General features: G+C 40.4%; 1 protein-coding gene across 3 annotated transcripts in view; it reads left to right on the top strand.

Moving 5' to 3' along the window:
- nrp2b (neuropilin 2b) overlaps nt 1-17,388 on the top strand; it is a 94,646-nt gene extending 77,258 nt beyond the window's left edge. Inside the window, exons 16-18 of one of the 3 annotated variants that reach the window (XM_046053736.1) lie at nt 1,204-1,236; nt 12,271-12,333; nt 13,545-17,388. In XM_046053736.1, the coding sequence (XP_045909692.1) occupies nt 1,204-1,236; nt 12,271-12,333; nt 13,545-13,873 (425 nt within the window). In that variant the 3' untranslated portion in view covers nt 13,874-17,388. Of the gene's footprint in view, nt 1-1,203; nt 1,237-6,064; nt 11,831-12,270; nt 12,334-13,544 lie in introns of those variants that run through there. The other 2 variants (XM_046053738.1, XM_046053737.1) reach the window with 2 other exon arrangements.
- The last annotated feature ends 1,099 nt before the right edge of the window (nt 17,389-18,487 follow it).

Here is an 18,487-nt window from a genome sequence, read left to right as displayed (position 1 = left end):
CCTCATTCCTTATCTTATGATTTTTTTCTTTCGTCCATTGACTCTCAGCACCCGGCTGCAACTTCTTTACTTGTGCTACAATTCTTGTTTTCCCTCAGTTTTTCTCTCTTTTTTTCCTTCTTCTCTCTTCTTCTCACTTTCATAATAGATGTCATATCCTCCGGCAAATAATAAAAAACAGCAGTAAATTTCAGTCCCCGTTCCCATGACCCTTTAACTTACCTCCACCCTTCCTTCCCATTCCTCTATGTTCCTTCTCTTCTCCCTTCCCTCTCTCCTTTCACCCCCATTTGCCATCAGTTCCCTCCTTTCTTCTCCTCGACCCAGCTTGTCTGCTGCCATTAACACCTTGCGTCTCACTTTAGGAAACGAGAGTTAGACAGCAATGACAGGAAAGAGAGACACAGAATGACAAAGCAAAAAGAAGAAATTGAGAGCAAGTCAGAAATGACCCAAAGAGACAGAGAGAGTGACAGGGGAGGCCCACTTCCTCTCTTCCAACCCTGTCAGCCCATTCTTTTGTCTTCCTCGCTTTATTTCCTCTCCATTTTATAAAAATGACTGTCATCCAGGAAGATTTATGGGCCTTTAGACTCCCACACCATCTCGGAACTTGACAAATCTTTATTATTATTATTATTTATTGATTTTCTCAAATTGGAGTAACAAGTGCCTTAGCAAGAAGTGCAGCGTCCTGCAATTTTGCAATTTACCTGTTTTAAAAATGCATTTCTGTTCATCAGAAATATAGTTGTACCATGTCAATTTAATCATGCCAATATGCCGCAGTACACTGACGCTGTAAAAATCCCAAAGATGGTATATTTGGTATCATATTTCAAGTTTTAAATTTAATCAAAATCACATCTAGACAAATTTGTATTAATCATGCTCATATTTTATCCTCTTGGTTTAATTCATTTTTAATGAGTGATGCTGACATATACTGTATAATGATGTAGGCACCACTTTTACGTTGAAAAGATTAAAGTGATTGGCCAAATAGCATTTTACTTCTATTTAGCTATACTATTTCATTATATTAATCACAATATTAACAATTTATCTTAAAGGTGCTAGAAAACTTAAACTACAATTGATCTATTGTTCTATCAGTGTGGCCCTCTATCCTTTCATTGCTTTTATCATACATATCACTAACCATCATCAATAACAGTTCTTTTTTTCTCCTCTCTTTTCCAGAGCCTTTCCCCGCCTTAACACCCGGCATAACCAGTAAGTTCTACTTCCTGTTCCATTTGTACTTCCTGTGCGAAATGTCTGTGCTTTCTGCTTGTTGCTAAGCTCAGCTCGCAGCACTGCACTGGCCCTGAGTAACCATATTAGTAACCTTGTTAAATCCAACCATGGTTTCTTACATGTATAGCACTTTGTGTGATGTGTTCACATAATTTGCTGAATTTTAAAACAGTGACTTTTATGATATGTAGACTTTATTCACATTTTAAAAAATGATGGCGACAACACTACAACCTGATTGAATGGATCCACTGCATTGTTCCAGCATGACTTCCTGCATGCTGGGCTGATACTCTTGGTTATATAATTTGGTATGTTCCTTGGTGAGAAAATTACATTTTCCACTATGTAGACAAATAGTAATACATGATTATTTTGTACAACAGCAACAGACCCTGCAGGAGCAACATCTGCAATTGCAGTGTAGTAACATTGTGGTGTGTTTGCGCATTGCACAGGCTGACTAATTGTGTGCACCATGTTGTGTGTAATCTGTCGCTGGTATACATGTATACAGCACAGTTGTTGAGTCTCAGTACATGCATGTGCCTATAGAGTGCGCAGACCCACAGGCAATTACTGTGTTCATTTTTTGTTGCTCGTATGGCAAACAACTTAAGAACAAGCGGTTAAAATTACAAGGTCATGGCTGAATCAGATGAAGTCTCTGGTCTTTTTCTCTGGTCATCAATTAAATTATAAAAAACAAAGTGGAACTCGGTTCTCCTGTGCTTAACTTTTGCTCTCTCTGGCCAACCCTCACTACTTTCTAACTGTAGAGAACAGCACACTCACGCCTTCTCCATTCCTCCATCCTGATTTGCTGTCACCATGTAAGCTCTTTCTATCTGCACTCAACACCATACAAGGATCCTATTTTTTCCATCTCTTCTTATATTTGGCTCCTCCCTCTTCTCTGATTCTTTTCTTTCATCTCAACTATTCTTTTTCATTCCCTTCCTTGCCTTACCTTTTTTCCTCTCCTCTCCTCTCCTCTCCTCTCCTCTTCTCTCCTTATTACTGCTGCTGCTCCCACCTGAACGGTATGCAGAGCTGGTCACCATCCAACTTCCCCGTTCTCTTTTTCCCTGTTTCTTTTCCCTCCTTCATCCTCAAATAGGCCATTCTGAAAGCAGATAAAAAAGGGCTTAGACAGATTATGCTCCTGGATATCTTGTTTTCAAAGTCTAGGTTGGGACCTAAAACGCTGGCTGCAGGACTGCTTTTGTTTAGAGACCCACAAAATATGAACAAAGGAGCCTGGGCCTCAGGTTATTAAAACCATTAGACCGCTCTGAGTTATATATAAAGACTTTTATGATATGTAGATGTTTTATGCATTTGGTGATTAGTGTCCACATTGATCATGGACGGGTTAAAACTGGAGCACACATCTAGTTACTTTTATTCACTGTAGGTGTAAGGACTCGTGTTTTTTAACAAGAATAATTGCCAACCATTCAGTTGTTTGGCATCAATTTTTCTGATTCTGTGTGCTTAATTAAGTCTATTCATTGTGTGTGTGTGTGTGTGTGTGTGTGTGTGTGTGTGTGTGTGTGTGTGTGTGTGTGCGCGTGTTCTCAGTGTGTGAATAGATGAAAAACATTCTTTAAATACCATCAGATACTTGAGCAGCACTTGGTTTTGTTCACCACAGTTCAGTTCAATAAAAACATAAATACCATTCCCAAAACCGGTAAAAGCCAAGAGCCAAACTCCTCTGAAAACTCTAGTCACCTGACTCATACGCTAAGTATCTGACCCAGTGCTTGCAGGTTTCTTAGATTATTAGAAGCTGAGCAGGTATCATATGACTCCCACAGTGTCTGTTCTGTGTTTTCATGAGACTGAGCCCCAGAAAGAAGGGTAACATTTCGCCTTTGGGACGTCTGTTGAAAAGTGAGCTAAATATTTCTCTTTGGGTGAGCCGATGTAGTTGAACCCTATTCAAGACTTACTGCATATATTATACAGTTGCTATAAGAATTTTTTGTGTCTTGTTAGTGTGTGGTCAGCTGGGTTTTTATGAAACTTTTAAAATCCACCGTATATCTATGATGAAGAACAGGTCATCTCTGGTCAATTAACTGTACAGGCATCCTGCATGTGAAAAGGAGGTTGAAACTTTTGGATTTTGTGTGATTAAGGCATAAACAGAAAATTATTTGGAGGATGATATAAATTTAAAATTAATTTGAATCAAAAAGCCAGGTTGACTTCATCCCTTGTAAGGAAATGTGAGGAGGAATATAATGACTTAGGGAAACCAAACGGATGTCCCAAGTGATGATTTTGCAATTTGAATTGCAAGTGCCCAGTGGGGGAAAAAAACTAATCAAAATATATTAGATAAATAAATTAACTGATCTCAAAATCTCACATGAAGGGTAAACTTCAGGAGAACTGGAGAATTTTAAATGTCCCTCCTTAATTATAGCCTAATGCCATGATCCTTAGTTAACAGTGCAGCTTCATTGTGGTGTGATGTGAACCAGTGAGCCACAGTGTTGGGTTTTTGTATCCATGGCAACCAAGGAGGCACTTGGCCTCTGGAAAGAGATCACGCTACATAGATGCACACGCACAGAGAAAGAAGAGAGGCTAATGCTGGCTTCAATTTGGACTCACACTTTTTAAAAGTGTCTCATTGCTGAGATGAGACTGTTGATGTGCGAAGACCTGGAAGGAGAAAGATAGTAATTCAGTGAGTCAGAAACTCTATTAAGCAAAGTTCCTTGAAAGCCACACTTTTTAGCTCACTTTAGGAGTGGTGCTCTTGAGAAACTTTCCCCTTTAGATCCCGTAAGTAACGGTCAATTTTTGCAGCCCTAGAAATCATCTGTGTCTTAATCCACTGGTGGGAAGGCTCTCTGTGCAGGCTGCTTAGAGCACAGCTTTACAATCAAAGCCAATTTTAAACCCTTAAAGAGTACGTCTGAACTTTAAAAAAAAAAAAAAAAGACAAAATTAAGCTCACTGGTTTCCTTGAGGTTCTGCGTCTTTCTCTACACCTCTCTTTCCTCTGTCCTTTGATTATTTCTCTCTTCTCTCTCGTCTCCATGAAGTTCTTGCTTGCCCTGGCTCCGTTTCCTCTTTCTTTCCTCCTTTCTTTCTTGCTCGCAGGTTTTCCTTTTTTTCCTTCTCTCACATTATTTTTCTCTTTCTCTCTTTCTTCCACAACCTCTCTCTCAGCGGGTTTCTTTCACAGTGAGTTGACAGAGTATTGAAGTTTCAGACAAACCCTCTAATGCAGGATTAAAGATATCATGGCAGGATTAGCTCTCTCCCTTCACTTCCCCTCCCTCCCTGCCTCGCTCCTCGCTTTCTACCACCCCTCTCTATTCCACTCCATTCTTTCTTCCAATAATGCCTTCTCTCTTATCCTTTCTCTACCCCTGTAATTTCTCTCAGATTTCCCCTCTTCCCTCTCCATCTCTTTCTCCCTCTACTCAAGTCCCTTCAATGTGATCTTGCCCTGATAAAAGCTGCTGCATCCTACAAAATACAACCACTTAACACTCCCCACCCTTTGTCCAAATCAGCAAATCAGTCACTGCATAATCAAAGGCTTTGCATTCTCTGATCGAAATGAACGCATGGCATGAGCCTTTGCGTGTCAATGTGCAGCTAATGCTTGTTACATATATATCAACCAACAATTCTGTGAGTACAATCAGCATCAAAACATATGCATCAGCTTTTGTTTTGAAGAATGAAGACTTCAAATGACTAAGAGTGTGCAACTGGATACTAGGAAAGTGAGCAAAATCAGAAGGCTTACAGTCTGTTTTTGTGGCTGCTGTTTACTTACTAATATTAGTTACTAATATTAGCAAGGCACAATCATTTCAGCTCAATGCTACAGTCATTGACCATTTGCTCCCACCACCCTTAGTTACCCGTACTTGGCCTGTCAAGCTTTCCATTCTCACACAGCATTTATGCAGTTTGCATTGATGACGATGGCAGATTTTATAGTCGATATTCTTGGTAATTAATGACACAATAGATCCTTGATTTTAGACCGAGGTAGACGATAGCAGGCTTCTCATTTCTACCTGGCTCTCATCAATTTTGACAGCTCAAATGGCAGATTTTATCAGCGGTTGCTAGTTAGCTATATTAAAGTTGGTTGGCTCACTTTTTAATGTTTCCTGCTGACTCATTTTTTAAATCAGAATTCTGTAAAGGGGGTCAAACATGCACTTGATGGCAACATACATGCTATTTTGCTAAAACACTTTAGAAAAAGTAAAATATCAGTGCTAGTATTATATATTAGTGAGAAGTATATGAAAAAATGTAAGGTCAGACTTGGTTTGTTCTAATATAACCCTGTTTTGCTGCTTAGCTTTACAGTACATACTTGTTTGTAACAGCATGTTTGAAACCCCACAGTAGTTTTACATAGCTGATATTAATGATGATCCTTTGCATTGGCAATAATGCTTGCTGACGGGCTTGCTAACGATTGCAGTTTACGATAGAGCAGATAAACACATTTAATCCATTCCTTACACATTTCATTTTGTATTTTTTGGTGCCAAAAATACAACACCCTCCAAACTCTTTAAATGCTTAGTATCGCTCTTATTAAAGTCCCACACACACTATTCAGCATGTAGAGAAATCCAAAGCTTGACAGACCTGCAATGCCTAGTTATAAGCTAGAAATTGACAACGACTGTCTGGGGTAGGGGTTTAGCGAATGGTCAATTAACAACTTTTAATACTCCAATGAGGTCTGCATGCCTGCCTACCTCATCCATAGTGCCAACCAGTAATGTGTCCTCCTGCCCTCCAGGGGGTGCCATGTCTGGGATGGAGCCCACAGTAGACACAGTGGCGGTGCAGCCCATCCCTGCCTACTGGTACTATGTGTTGGCGGGAGGCGGTGCCCTCTTGCTGCTGGTCACTGTAACCGTGGTGGTGATACTGTGCTGCCATCGGTACCACTGGGCGACCAAGAAGACCAGCGGTAGTCATCATCATTCAGTGACTTACCACACCAGCCAGCACCCAAATCAGCAAGGTCACCAAAACTGCTACCAGAACCAAAACCTCAGCCATAATCTGATCCACAGCCCCAACCAAAGCCACCTGTACCCAGGTACCGGGCAGTGTCTTGAGCCCATGCTCACCATCAGACTGGAGAAAGACGACAGCCACGATTCCCAGTGCTGAAAACAACAGGAACACATGTGAATGATACATTGAGACATTTTATTAGAATGCTTTGCTCAAATAAAGCGATCAAAGGGTGTGAAAACTCCCTGGTATAAATTGTCAACAACAGTATTCAGCATCATCGCCACTCTTCACTGATGAGAATCTACATGGAAGAGACACTGCAGTTCCTGTTGCTGATGACTGATCTAATTACCAGAATGCACCTTTGCTAAAATTCCTTGTTGGCTGTAACTGGCAGAACAAACTCCTGACATTACATAATATCCCTCACTGGGGAGTTGCCAATTCTGATGGCCGATGAGGGCCTGATAATAACATTAGAGTGCAACATTTTTTGATGTACTGAAGAGCGAAATGGCATCTACAGCTGCACACCAACTTGAAAATGAAACGGAGTATGATCAGAATGACAAGTACATCACAGGTAGACTGCCTAACAGACTGTGGACAAAACATATGTACACACGCTGTACAATGTCAGTGTTGTAACAGCTTATTTTCTTCTTCTATAAATGTCAGAGCAGGATATTTCTGCTTGGACACTGCCTGCCTCCAAATACCCGGTCCGACAGAGAAGGGATTTTCACACAGGGAGATAGAAGTCACAATGTGTGCTGCATAAAAAGAGAAGGTTATTTCTTTTGGTCTGAATGAAGCTGCTGTTTATTTGTCCACTAGCCTTTTGCCAGCCTGAAATTGACAGAGACAGATTAGGTAGCATAAAAGGAAGAGGTATAGGACGAATTAGTGCTGCCTGTCGAGCCGTGACAGATAGACAGCTACACACCCACCGTGGGTGGCTCCTTTGGTCTGTGAACGAGGAATCAGTGTTGTGCTGTTGTCTGTCTGGTTTACACGAGAGGAAAGATAGGATGAGACAGCTTCCACCGCATCCGGCAGACCCAGAAACAAACACACTCTCTGCAACAAAACACACAAAGGCTCAAAACTCTCAAATGCACGGACACTTCAAAACTTTTCACCTGCTAATAAGTGAGTCTTGTGATGTGTTGACCTGAGTGCATTTTTCATTACTGATATGCCTTTTTAAAAAATGTGCTTTAAAACTATTACCTCTTCACCTCCAGAACGAGGTAGTGCCTCAGAGTATGATTTTTGTTTTCTTTGCCTGGATCTCAAGGACAATCCAATGCCTGTGTCTGCTATGTTTAAACTAAACATCTTTGTATGTCCTGCACACATTAGACTGGGTGAATGAAACAAATCCAAAATCATATCAAGTATTGAGCATCTAAAGCTGCAGTTTAGTCTGTGCAAGTTAAAATCTTTAGGTCTGTTATCCCGGATGACAAATGAATCTTCTGTGAAATTCAGAATGTTTTGCATACGAGCCTGGTAACCTGAGAATGTGGTCCATGTGGCTGCGAAATTGTCAGTTTTGCTCTGTTCAACAGGTGAGACCAAACCTATGCTATGAGAAAGAGTTTCGTACATATGAAGCCTTTTAGAAAACCACTGATCCAAGATAACTGGTCAGTTCCTTTGATCATTTCATTCACAGTGATCTGTCAAGCAAGACTGATTCCAATGCAGCAGTACTGTCACACCTCTCACACACCTTTCTTGATTCTTGATGGGTTTTTTTAGCCATCTGTTTAACCGTGTGTGTGTTAGCATTCATTTCACATTTTCCCTCGCATGAGTATGTATGAGTTTGCATCAAAATGAACCAGACAAATGTGGCATGATTTTTAAGTATGGTCACACTTTATTTTGCAATGTTGAGCGTAACATTAGCACTTTTCTGCTTCTTAATTATTTATTGAAGGCTCTGATGATTTATGACAATTTCTTACATTTACTGTGAATCTTAATATAAAAGATAAGTTGAGTAGTGTACTGTTTGTGAATTAAGAACCTTTTTTTCTTTGTAATCACACGTTACAGTTGGCCTACATGTACTTCTGATGTATGATAGCTATACGATGTTTATTTTTTATACACACTGGCTATTGTTTTAAGGCAACGGTTGTGAATTGTGTTCGCTGAAATGATCTTAACTTTTCTTGACTATCATTTGATGTCAAATCCTTAAGTTGAAGCCATTTTGCAAGAACAAATGTCTGTCCCTCATTTAAGGCATTCAGCTTCAAGTTTAAATCAGATGGGGACATGAAACGCAAATGCAAATCAGTATGTTAGGGGGAAATTATTCAGATGATATCAAAACTAAAAACAAAGTTGGTTTTGGATTGAGAAGCCTGGTATCCACTTCCACACACATCGTCACATCCACGCCTGTGAAGTTGGGCACACTACTATGGTCTCTTCTTGTGTTACCCCCCCTACATCATTTTGTTCATGCTCAAATCCCCCAGCCTTTTTATCAAAACCCGCTTGTTCCTGTTCTACTCCTTCCCTTCATCACAAATCCTCCCAGTGAAAACACAGGAGAGAAAATGAGAGGCAGAAATGGAGGAGAGCAAAATCTCTCAGAGGAGAAGGGCCCATTAAGCGACCCCCCTTTCCCTCCAAAGAATGCGCCCAGAGATGGAGGAAGATGAAAGAAGTAAAAAAAGTTAAAAAAAACTGCTCTCTATACTTTCTAAAGATAGATTTTTCTCTTACTCCAAGAGGAAGGCTAACAGGGAGGCAGGTTGGGGTTTGGATTGAAGGAGGGAGAGGATTGAAGGAGGAGGGCAGGTTGTTTCAAACACAAAAGCAGATGAAAGAAGTCTTTTGGCAGAATAGACAGCCTGGTGGAAACACACATTATGCGCACACAGTCGCACATACACCATCTAACAAACACAAGCCTGCGTTAGCAAAGAATCCAGATTTCCAGATAACAAATGTCATTTAAATTATTGTTTCATGCATGTTCACAAAGCCTATCTGCTCTCAGCTCTCCATATTGACTTTATTTCATCAAATTGTGTCTCATAAAATGTGTATTTGTGCTTTAGTCAACAAGTATTATAGTGATTTTCTGCTCGCATATCCATCCCCTCTCCCTTCCATTTCAATCGACTTGTGTATGATTTACACATTATATGACCCATTCTAGCAGCCCTGCACTGTAACCCAATCAATGTGGGTCCAAAATTCAAAGAGAGGAATGATATATGACTGTATTTATGTTGTGCTACCCACGCACTTTTCTCTTTCATTCTCTCTCTCTTTATCAAACTTTTTGCAAGATTTGGAAAATGTGCTGGCATCCTGTCACGCAGCGCTTTTAAATCAACCTTCCCTCACTTTCCTCTCCCTTCTCCATCACAGACTACTTTGAAGGCCTTTAATATTTCTAATTAGGTAATGGAGCTGATTGCATTCATAAAACCCTGTGGTAAGCATTTCTGGCCCTCAGGCCATCTCTGTTTTTTTTCTCTCTCTCTCTCTCCCTCCGTCTCCTTCTCCGCTGTTTCCTGGAGAAATATTACGAGTGAAAGCACTCTAACAGGTCCTCAAGCCCCCACTGGAACAGCGTATGGTGCCAAAGAGCCATCCATGTCTTTGCCTGAATAATAAAAAAGCCCTCTTTTTAATTCTTCTCTTTACTAATTGGAGAGTGGAGACAAAATGGGGCTACTGGGAGTTTTAATCTCCTTTCAGATCCGCGTGATGATTCTTCTCAGGATCCTAGCCTGAGGGCTTTAAGCCAGGATCATTAGAAAGTGCTCAACAGTCGTCCAAAGAGTGTCCAAGCATCTCTCTTTTTATATCCTGCTTCTTTTGCTATCCCTCTGATAGCAAAAGAAGAAGTGATTTAATGTTTTGTCAGGGCCCGTAGTGGTTTCGAGTTGACTGTGAGAAAGGAGAGTTTAGAGCCTGGAGGGTCTGATGGGAGACATTTACACAATCAGAAGACAGAAGGGAAGACTGATGATTAGACGCTTTCATGTGCATGTACTAAGTGTAGTTTTACATTACCGGTACATTTCAGTAAGACCTCAGTAGTGTATTATTATAATTTACAGCGTGACTACTGGGATCGGCCACATTTAGCTTAGCAGGTATTTATTGTTTCAGGGCTAACTGCCTATTCTGCACGTTAGCATTTTGATTTACATTGAAAAGCATGACAGGATTGTTTTATTTAGTTGATACTTCTGCCAACATTATTTGAAGTCAATTTCGTAATCTGCAGGCCACTCCTGGAGTTTTCCAAGCTTGCATGCTTTGAGATGTCTGTCCAGTTGGTCAGATATGTTTTGGATTTCACTCCTTAGTTCTCATTTGTCACTTTTATCGCCCTCATTTCAGGGATGTGACATCACACACTTTAGGGGTAAAGAATGTGGTTACATGTTATGTTTTAGGAAAATCTACCTTGATGGTGTCATTTTTATCAAATGAATCAATGTTGCTGTTATTCTTTGATTTCTTGTTCTAATAAGTGAGGGTTTTTTATTAATCAAAAAATGATTTAATATTATGTAAATCTGTCAGAAGCAGCAAAGACTGATCATTCTGACATACGGCAAGGGATGAACTTGAATTAGTTGTAATTCAGACTCACTCAGACTGAACAAATCCAGTCTTGAGGTGGTAAACTGCCTGGCTTCAGCCACATCACTGTTATATTTACCCCTGTGCACTTTCTCTGCCTTTGTGAAGGAAAGACCTCGACTTTATGATTGTCTTTTTGTCTTGCGCTGGATTTCTCTCTCTTGCACTTCAAGCAAATTAAATATTGAGAAACATATACACTCCATTTAGCATAGGATTTGTTGGTTGCTGTAATATTTGAATTGAGACCATTTGTTTTGTTTATTCTCTAATTGGGTTTGGAAGTCAATTCTGGGTCAATTTTAGACAATTAAAAATGTGATTGAGTCACTTTTTTAATTTGAAGGAAATTGCCTCATATTTAATCCATGAGAAAATACGATGATATTTGTATAGTGATAGCAAGTTTCATTTAAAAGTATTAATCTCTTATTATTGTTTACAGACTGAAGAGTATTGGAAGTTTGTAAAGACTGTTTTGAGATGCTATAATCTGGATGCCACATGTTAAAATTATCTCATAGAAAAATGACCTTATCTAACAAAGGAAATGAGGCTCCGTATCTTTTTTCATATCTGCTAAATTAGTTTTTCACCTCTTGTCTTTTGAATATCTATTACGATTTCACTTTATAATGTGTTTTTGGTTCCTTTGCCCCAGCAATAAATGATTATCAGCTGCCCAGATATTGCTCTATTTTTTTCTGAGGATTGTAATATCAATTTCCTTGAATAGCACTGAATTGAAGCAGAATTGAGCTTCCAAACCCTTCAAAGCCTTGCACTTCGGCCTGCCTCAGAAATATAATGTGGTATTTTAGCTTGTTGAATTTCATGGTCTTGGAATAGAAGAGAAAATATATTGCAGGGAATGTGAAGGTAATAAAAGTGATATTTTTCTATGAAACAGTTTTGTGTGTCTTTTTTTTCCCAGTTAAGTCTCTCTTTCTCTCACCTCCCTATCTCTCTGCTCTTTCTCTCAACCTCTTGACTCTGTTTTCATTTCAAAGGCAAATAAAAAAAGAGCAATGATGCTTATCACATAATGAAACTTGCTGGCTTTATGCAGGTAGTCTCGGTGAAATGTTTAGTAACCTTGGATGTTATTTTCCCTTGATAGACTGCGCACAGAACAAAACAGTTTATAGGAGATCTCTCACCTGATCTCTTCAGAAGGTTTAAACAAGATCACTCACTCTTTGAGCTGTTTGTTTGATTTCCATCCACAAATGTAGCCTGTGTGCTGACAACATAGTGATGTTATCACAACATGCTGTGGACTGTAGTAGCTCAGCCTTGACTGGATGGTTGAGATTAATGCTGTTATTCTTTCTGTCTTTTTAACAGATCCCAGGCCTATGGATTTCGGAAAGGATCCTGTTTTCAACCACAAGCCCCCCATCGATGGAGGTGAGGTTTGAAGTCTTCTTCGCTTCTCCTTTCAGCCTGAGGCTATACCGGCTGTTTTACAAGTCTCACCCCAAGAATGGTGAAATAGCTCTTTAAGCAGAAAGCATGCCCGTGGCTCTTCGTTTTACTTGTGGTTTCACAAGAAAAAAGCCCGTGGCAACAGTGATAGACAATTTCTGGTGTGTGTGTGTGTGTGTGTGTGTGAGTGTGTGTGTGTGTGTGTGTGTGTGTGTGAGTGAGTGAGTGTGTATCGAGAGGGGCAGAGTGTGAGAGAGCATTCATTCAAGAGTGTGTGTCTGTGCGTGCATGTTAGCATGTGCTTCCTCTCCTCCTCTTTCATGTTCTGCGGCAGACAAAGTGAGACAGACAGCTTCCTCCTGGGCACCTAGAAGACATCTGTCTGTTACAATCACGGTTTACTTCCTGTGTGTGTCTGTGAACAGCAAGTGTGTGTGTGTGTGTGTCTGCCAACGTACATGTGTTACAATCCCTTGTTTCTCCCAGCCCCTTGATAGAAACAAGAAGAGTACTCAGCCTTTACCTCACAAAACAAGTCTGTTTAGTGTCTGTTTGCTGCTTTCCTATGTGTGTGTTTGTGTGTGTTTTAGTGTGTTCTTCCATAAAACACTCTAAATGCAGTACTTAATTGCGGACTGGCTTGTTCATGTGTATACATTCATTAAGTGGTTTAGCATGATTGCCTATGCCAACTAGATGTGCACACTTCTAGACACACAACACACACTGGAGAGTGCCTTTACTAATTCATGTCATTATGTTTCCAAATGTTTGAAGTCAATAAAAAACTGATGTTGTGGTTAACATAATTAGCTGCTGTTTAATATGTCAGCCATGGTGTGATGACATTTGCCTCTGATACAGTTAATTTAATTTATTTTTTTTAAATGTAACTGTCTGACTTTTCTTTCTTACACATGAAAAATGACATTTATAACCCTCCATTCTCAGTTCAATAAACTCAAGGCTTTTGCTGTTATAGCCTGAGTAGGTCTGGCATGGCCACTAGCTTATGGTGGCTAATGTTAGCTAACTATTTTGCTGTGTACAGTAAGTGAAAATACTGAGTAAATTCTGACTTTAACACTCTTCTCATCTTGTGGTGCTATTATCTCATAATTATCATGCTGCAGTGGTACTGTTAAGCAAAAGTTACATTGTGTCACATTAAAAGTTTCCTGTTGTCTTTCCAGAGTATGTCTTCCCAGGGTGGCCGCCCTCCTTCTCCACCCCCTCCTCCTCTGATGTGGACCCCCCTTCTGTCACCCTGGTGTCAGAGAAAGACAAGGACAACGCCTGGCTGTACACGCTGGACCCCATCCTCCTCACCATCATCGTGATGAGCTCTCTAGGCGTCCTGATGGGCGCGGTTTGCGCGGGACTGCTCCTCTACTGCACATGCTCTTACAGCGGGCTTTCCTCGCGCTCCTCCACGACGCTGGAGAACTACAACTTTGAGTTGTACGACGGGATTAAGCATAAAGTGAAGATAAACCAGCAGAGGTGCTGCTCAGAGGCATGAAGGGGAGGAGGAGGAGAACAATGGGGAAAGAAACACGATCCCCTGCAAAAGTGATTTTGTTCTTGGTTTGGACAAAGACAAAAGGAAGCACTCTCTGTTATTTCAATCCCGTGTCCCCTGCCTAATATCCTGCTCTGATGTCTAAAGGGGTAACATTCAACACAGTTTCCCCACCTATTTGCGTGCCAGTGGGAACACGTAACTGTGATCTCCCCTACATGCTATGAGGCCTAAACTGGGTGAACACCTGACCCCAGTCTCCCCTACCTACAGTACCATATCTCCTCCGCCTGCAGGAGAGAGCCTGCTCGATTCTAAAAGCCTGTGAATGAATGAAGGAATGAATAAATGAATATGAATGACAGATCTACAATAGAATATAATCCACCAGCCACTGGAATGAAGCTAGAACCGAGGTGGACTACAACACCCATGACAAGCTGGACATTTGGACGACAAATGACAGCACAGTCTGAGGTGTCTGGTTGAAATGTTGGTAATGGGATTCTTGATGAAGAAGAGAATTCCATTAACACATATCCACGACTGGTACTTTGCTGAAGGGCAATGTCAAATATGTCCTTATTCGCTTGAATTTGAATGTGGCCAAGAGAGACGGCATGCAGAAATGAAAAAGTTCCATCTTCTGACTGTTTGTGAAGACTTCAGCACCAGTGGACCTTTTAATGTGGGTACTTTTGACTGAAATCAACACATATCAAGCGAATGCCTATCCCCCTAAAGAAATTTTAAATATATCAGACCACGCAACTCAAAAGAATCTAGATTTCTAAGGGAGAAGAAGGAAAAGGACTTTCTTTTTGTTTGTTTCTGAAAGTTTTAGATATGAGTTCCGTGAGTTTCAAATGTCCATTAATCCGCCATATGGTGCTCGCTTGCTCCTTTGTCTGCCCTCGGTCTGCGCTTTGTGAAACCAGTGGCATAGAAGAGTAATGGTGACTGTTTTCGTTTTGTTTTAGACTTGTGTCTGTTTGGGGAAAAAAAAGGTAAAGAACAGTCAGCTTCAGTTCGTAGCCGCCCTGTAGAGCTCTTATGCCATTTTTAGACTTTCTTTAGCATTGTGTTGGACTCCACGGTCTTAACTGTTACTTCAGTCCTTTTCTATTTTGACACATTTTCCATTACAGATTATCAGTCTTTACAAAGAGTAGAGGAGAGTTAAAGGATAATGGAAGACAGAAAATCAGAGGTTTATCTAAATCTAACATGCTGTTATGGAGTCGTGCTTTAGATTCAGTATTCTAGGGTTTGTCTTTGGTATATATCTATATTTTTTTGCTTTTCAGACTGTATGACGCCCAAATGATGGACAAACACTGTGTGAAGAAAATGTCAGTGATTGTTTTATTGCAACCTATGGATTGCCAAAGAGCTGTGTATGTGCACAGGGGGTCTGAACAAGTGTTAAAAGAGACTGGGAGACCGGACCTAGAGTGATAAATCATCCTCCCTCTTATCCACCGCTCCTAGTGTCACCCCCTGAATGAAGGACGCTCAGAACCGGAAGGAGAAGAAATGACTAAAGAAGGAGAATGGAAATCGTACCGTCGACTTTCTTGGACACACAATCGAGCCTTAAGCTAATTACAGTATACGCTGTATCGGAGGACAGCCATCGAGGAGGGCCAGTGCTGCTGGAAAGACTGATGAACAGGAGGACACACACACACACACACACACACACACACACAGAAAGATAGACAGACATGAAGAAAGAAAGAGAGAAAAGGGAAAATATGCTGGTTGTGTTTACATGCAGGAGACGTATCATTATCATAACTGAAGTGAAGTTGCTGGACCTACAACAATGTTCATGTTGCATGTGACATTTTTTTCCAGCATTATGCAGCTTTTTCTCCCAGGAATTGCATTCACATGCTACTACTTTGCTTCAGCTAAATACATTTTAGTGGAAACTTAAAGGTACCCTCTGGCGTTTTGATGACTAGTAGCGCTATGGCGCAAAGTGGGTTTCCATTGAGTTTGTATGTCATGCGCGCCTTGCAAAAAGGAAGGAAATGCATTCAACACATTAGTTGTTAGGCCTCCAAGATGTAAATATAACTTTTTATGTTTACAAGAAAACATCACAGGGTACCTTTAATGGCTCCCAGAATACTTTAAATTAACGTTTCAACAAAAATGCTAATGTTAAACATATCTCGAACTTTTTTTTGTTTTTCCTACAATATACAATGCTGGCAACTAAAGCATAATTTGAGATTGTATGGTTAGACAACTAAAAGAGATTTGCGAAAGTTTGCAAAAAGTTCATAGTTCATAGTCATAGTTCAAGTACTATGTACATCTGGCTATCCAACCGGATCTGCAGTTAAAGATGCTACTTTTTAGTTTGCTTACTGTTGAAGCTGTGGTCGGGAACATTTGATTTACTGTCAACATAGTCAATTAATCAAAGTCTATGAAAGATTCATAAGGAATAAAGAAAGCTTCATCTAAATGATTGAAGTATGGTTAGTAGGCTGGTGATTTTCTGCATGTGAACGTATCCAAGAGATAAACAAAAAGGCTGTAGGACAGGTGAAAGGTGAGAGTGAGAGTGAGAGAGAGAGAGAGAGAGAGGCACAATCACAACACAGAGAGAACAACAAACAAAGACAAGACAAAACAAAAGACAGATAAGGAGAGAAAGTCAGTGGCCCCGACAGAAATGTTAGAAAATGTAACTGGAGGACCAGACGCTGATCTCTCCATGTCCTCTGTGAATTTTTCTTTCTCACTCTGCTCGGACACAGCAGATAAAGGTCAATCCCAGAAAGTCCCATTTTTGTTATTTTCTCAATCTGTGAAATATCCGGGTCAAGTTGTTGCCCTCTGGGGGGTAAATTGAAATAGCAAAAGAGAGTAAGGAAAGTGAGGGGGGTGTCAAACATGTCTCTTCGTGTTCAAGGACATGCATGTAGCCAAGAGGCATATTGAGATGAAAAAACGGGGATTATAAACAGGTGTTAAAAGATGGTCTGAGAAGGGAGGGATGTCCATCTAACTGTGTTTTCATTGGACTGTTTTCCAAGTGCCTTGGAGCTCTCTTGTTATGTCTCTCCATCTCTCTCTCTTTTTCTCTCCCCCCTGCTCTCTTACTCTGACTCTCTGTCTTTCTCTCTCACACAAACACTGACGCACATGAAACAGTGAGTACAGTGTGAGACTTTGTGTGAAAATGACCACAAATGAACATACAGTCATATAGAAACTCACACACCTATTCTCTTTCTCTCTCTCTCTCTCTCGCTCTCTGTCTCTCTCCTGCTTGACTTTAAGTCTTTCCCTATTATTACCTCTTCTGTCTCGATGGATACACATATATACACACTGACACACACTCACACACAGATAAATGCACACTCCATAAATACATACACACACCTATGGCACTGGCCAGATAACTCAAACTGTTGTTTGTAGACTTTGTACAGAAAAATTTCTTTTTTAATGTTATTATTATTATTTAATAAAGGCTAAATAACACGTGATTTGGTTCTGGGTGTTTTTATTGTTAAGGGTGTGAGCTTGTGTGTGTTAATGTGTATATATTTGCTAGAACTAACTATAACTTCCAAACAGGCCCTCAGCACGTCAAAGGCATCCAAAGCATTCGATTGGTTTTTATTTCATTTATTCGGATTTTACAACATGACACACAGGATACTGAAAGTTTACAGGAAACCAGATCTTCTTCCAACAGTGACGGTTCCGAATATGCTTTCAGTTTTACAAAGTGAAGAGAAAAATGTGAAAAAATGCAAATGAGCTGCTGATTATGGCCCAGAATAACCACAAAAGGTTGATTAGCTGTTAAACTTCAGTGAGTGTTTGCATTGCGAACGACATATTTAAGATTTGTATTAATGATTTCTTTAAATTCATATTCAAACTAAACCTTAAAAATAATGAGCCTGGCCCTTACTTACTTTACCAATTTCAATTTTCACTTCACTCCCTCTCCCCCTCACCAATTCCCCCAACCCCCGTTGCGTTCGCTCTCTCTCTCTCTCTCTCTCTCTCTCTGTCTGTCTCAGGGGTTTTCTGCCGTTTGTGCCCATGAGAGGCCAAAGCATGAGGGATCAAAGATTCTCTTCATTTAATCGAGCTGTGAAAGCTTGTTCCTAATTAACACACATCCGTGAAAGCGCACAAGCCAAAGTACCCAGCCTGGTGGAGATAAGCCGGTAGATCACAATAAGAACTTTGTCACCCATTCAAGTAATTTATCTTAATAATGGAACAAAAATGATGACATTTTGGGATAACTAACTGTGTGGATGTGTGTACATATTATATATGTAAATGTAAATGCTCCGTATTTGTATAGCGCCTTTCTAGTCTTTTTGAACACTCAAAGCACTTTTACACTACATCTGCATTCACACACATTCATACACTGGCGGAGCAGCCGCCAGGGGCAATTCGGGGTTCAGTATCTTGCCCAAGGACACTTCGACATGCAGCCTGGAGGAGCCGGGGATCAAACCGCCGACCTTCCAAATAACGGGCAACCCGCTCTATAGACATTAAGAAGAATTCCAATATACTGTAAATAAAGTGATTTTTATTTTCTTTCCAATGCAAAAT

This window comes from Micropterus dolomieu, linkage group LG07 (genome assembly GCF_021292245.1).
Source record: "Micropterus dolomieu isolate WLL.071019.BEF.003 ecotype Adirondacks linkage group LG07, ASM2129224v1, whole genome shotgun sequence".
Classification (NCBI taxonomy): domain Eukaryota; kingdom Metazoa; phylum Chordata; class Actinopteri; order Centrarchiformes; family Centrarchidae; genus Micropterus; species Micropterus dolomieu.
The sequence above is the reverse complement of the archived record's forward strand: the minus strand, read 5'-3'. Positions and strand labels throughout refer to the sequence as shown.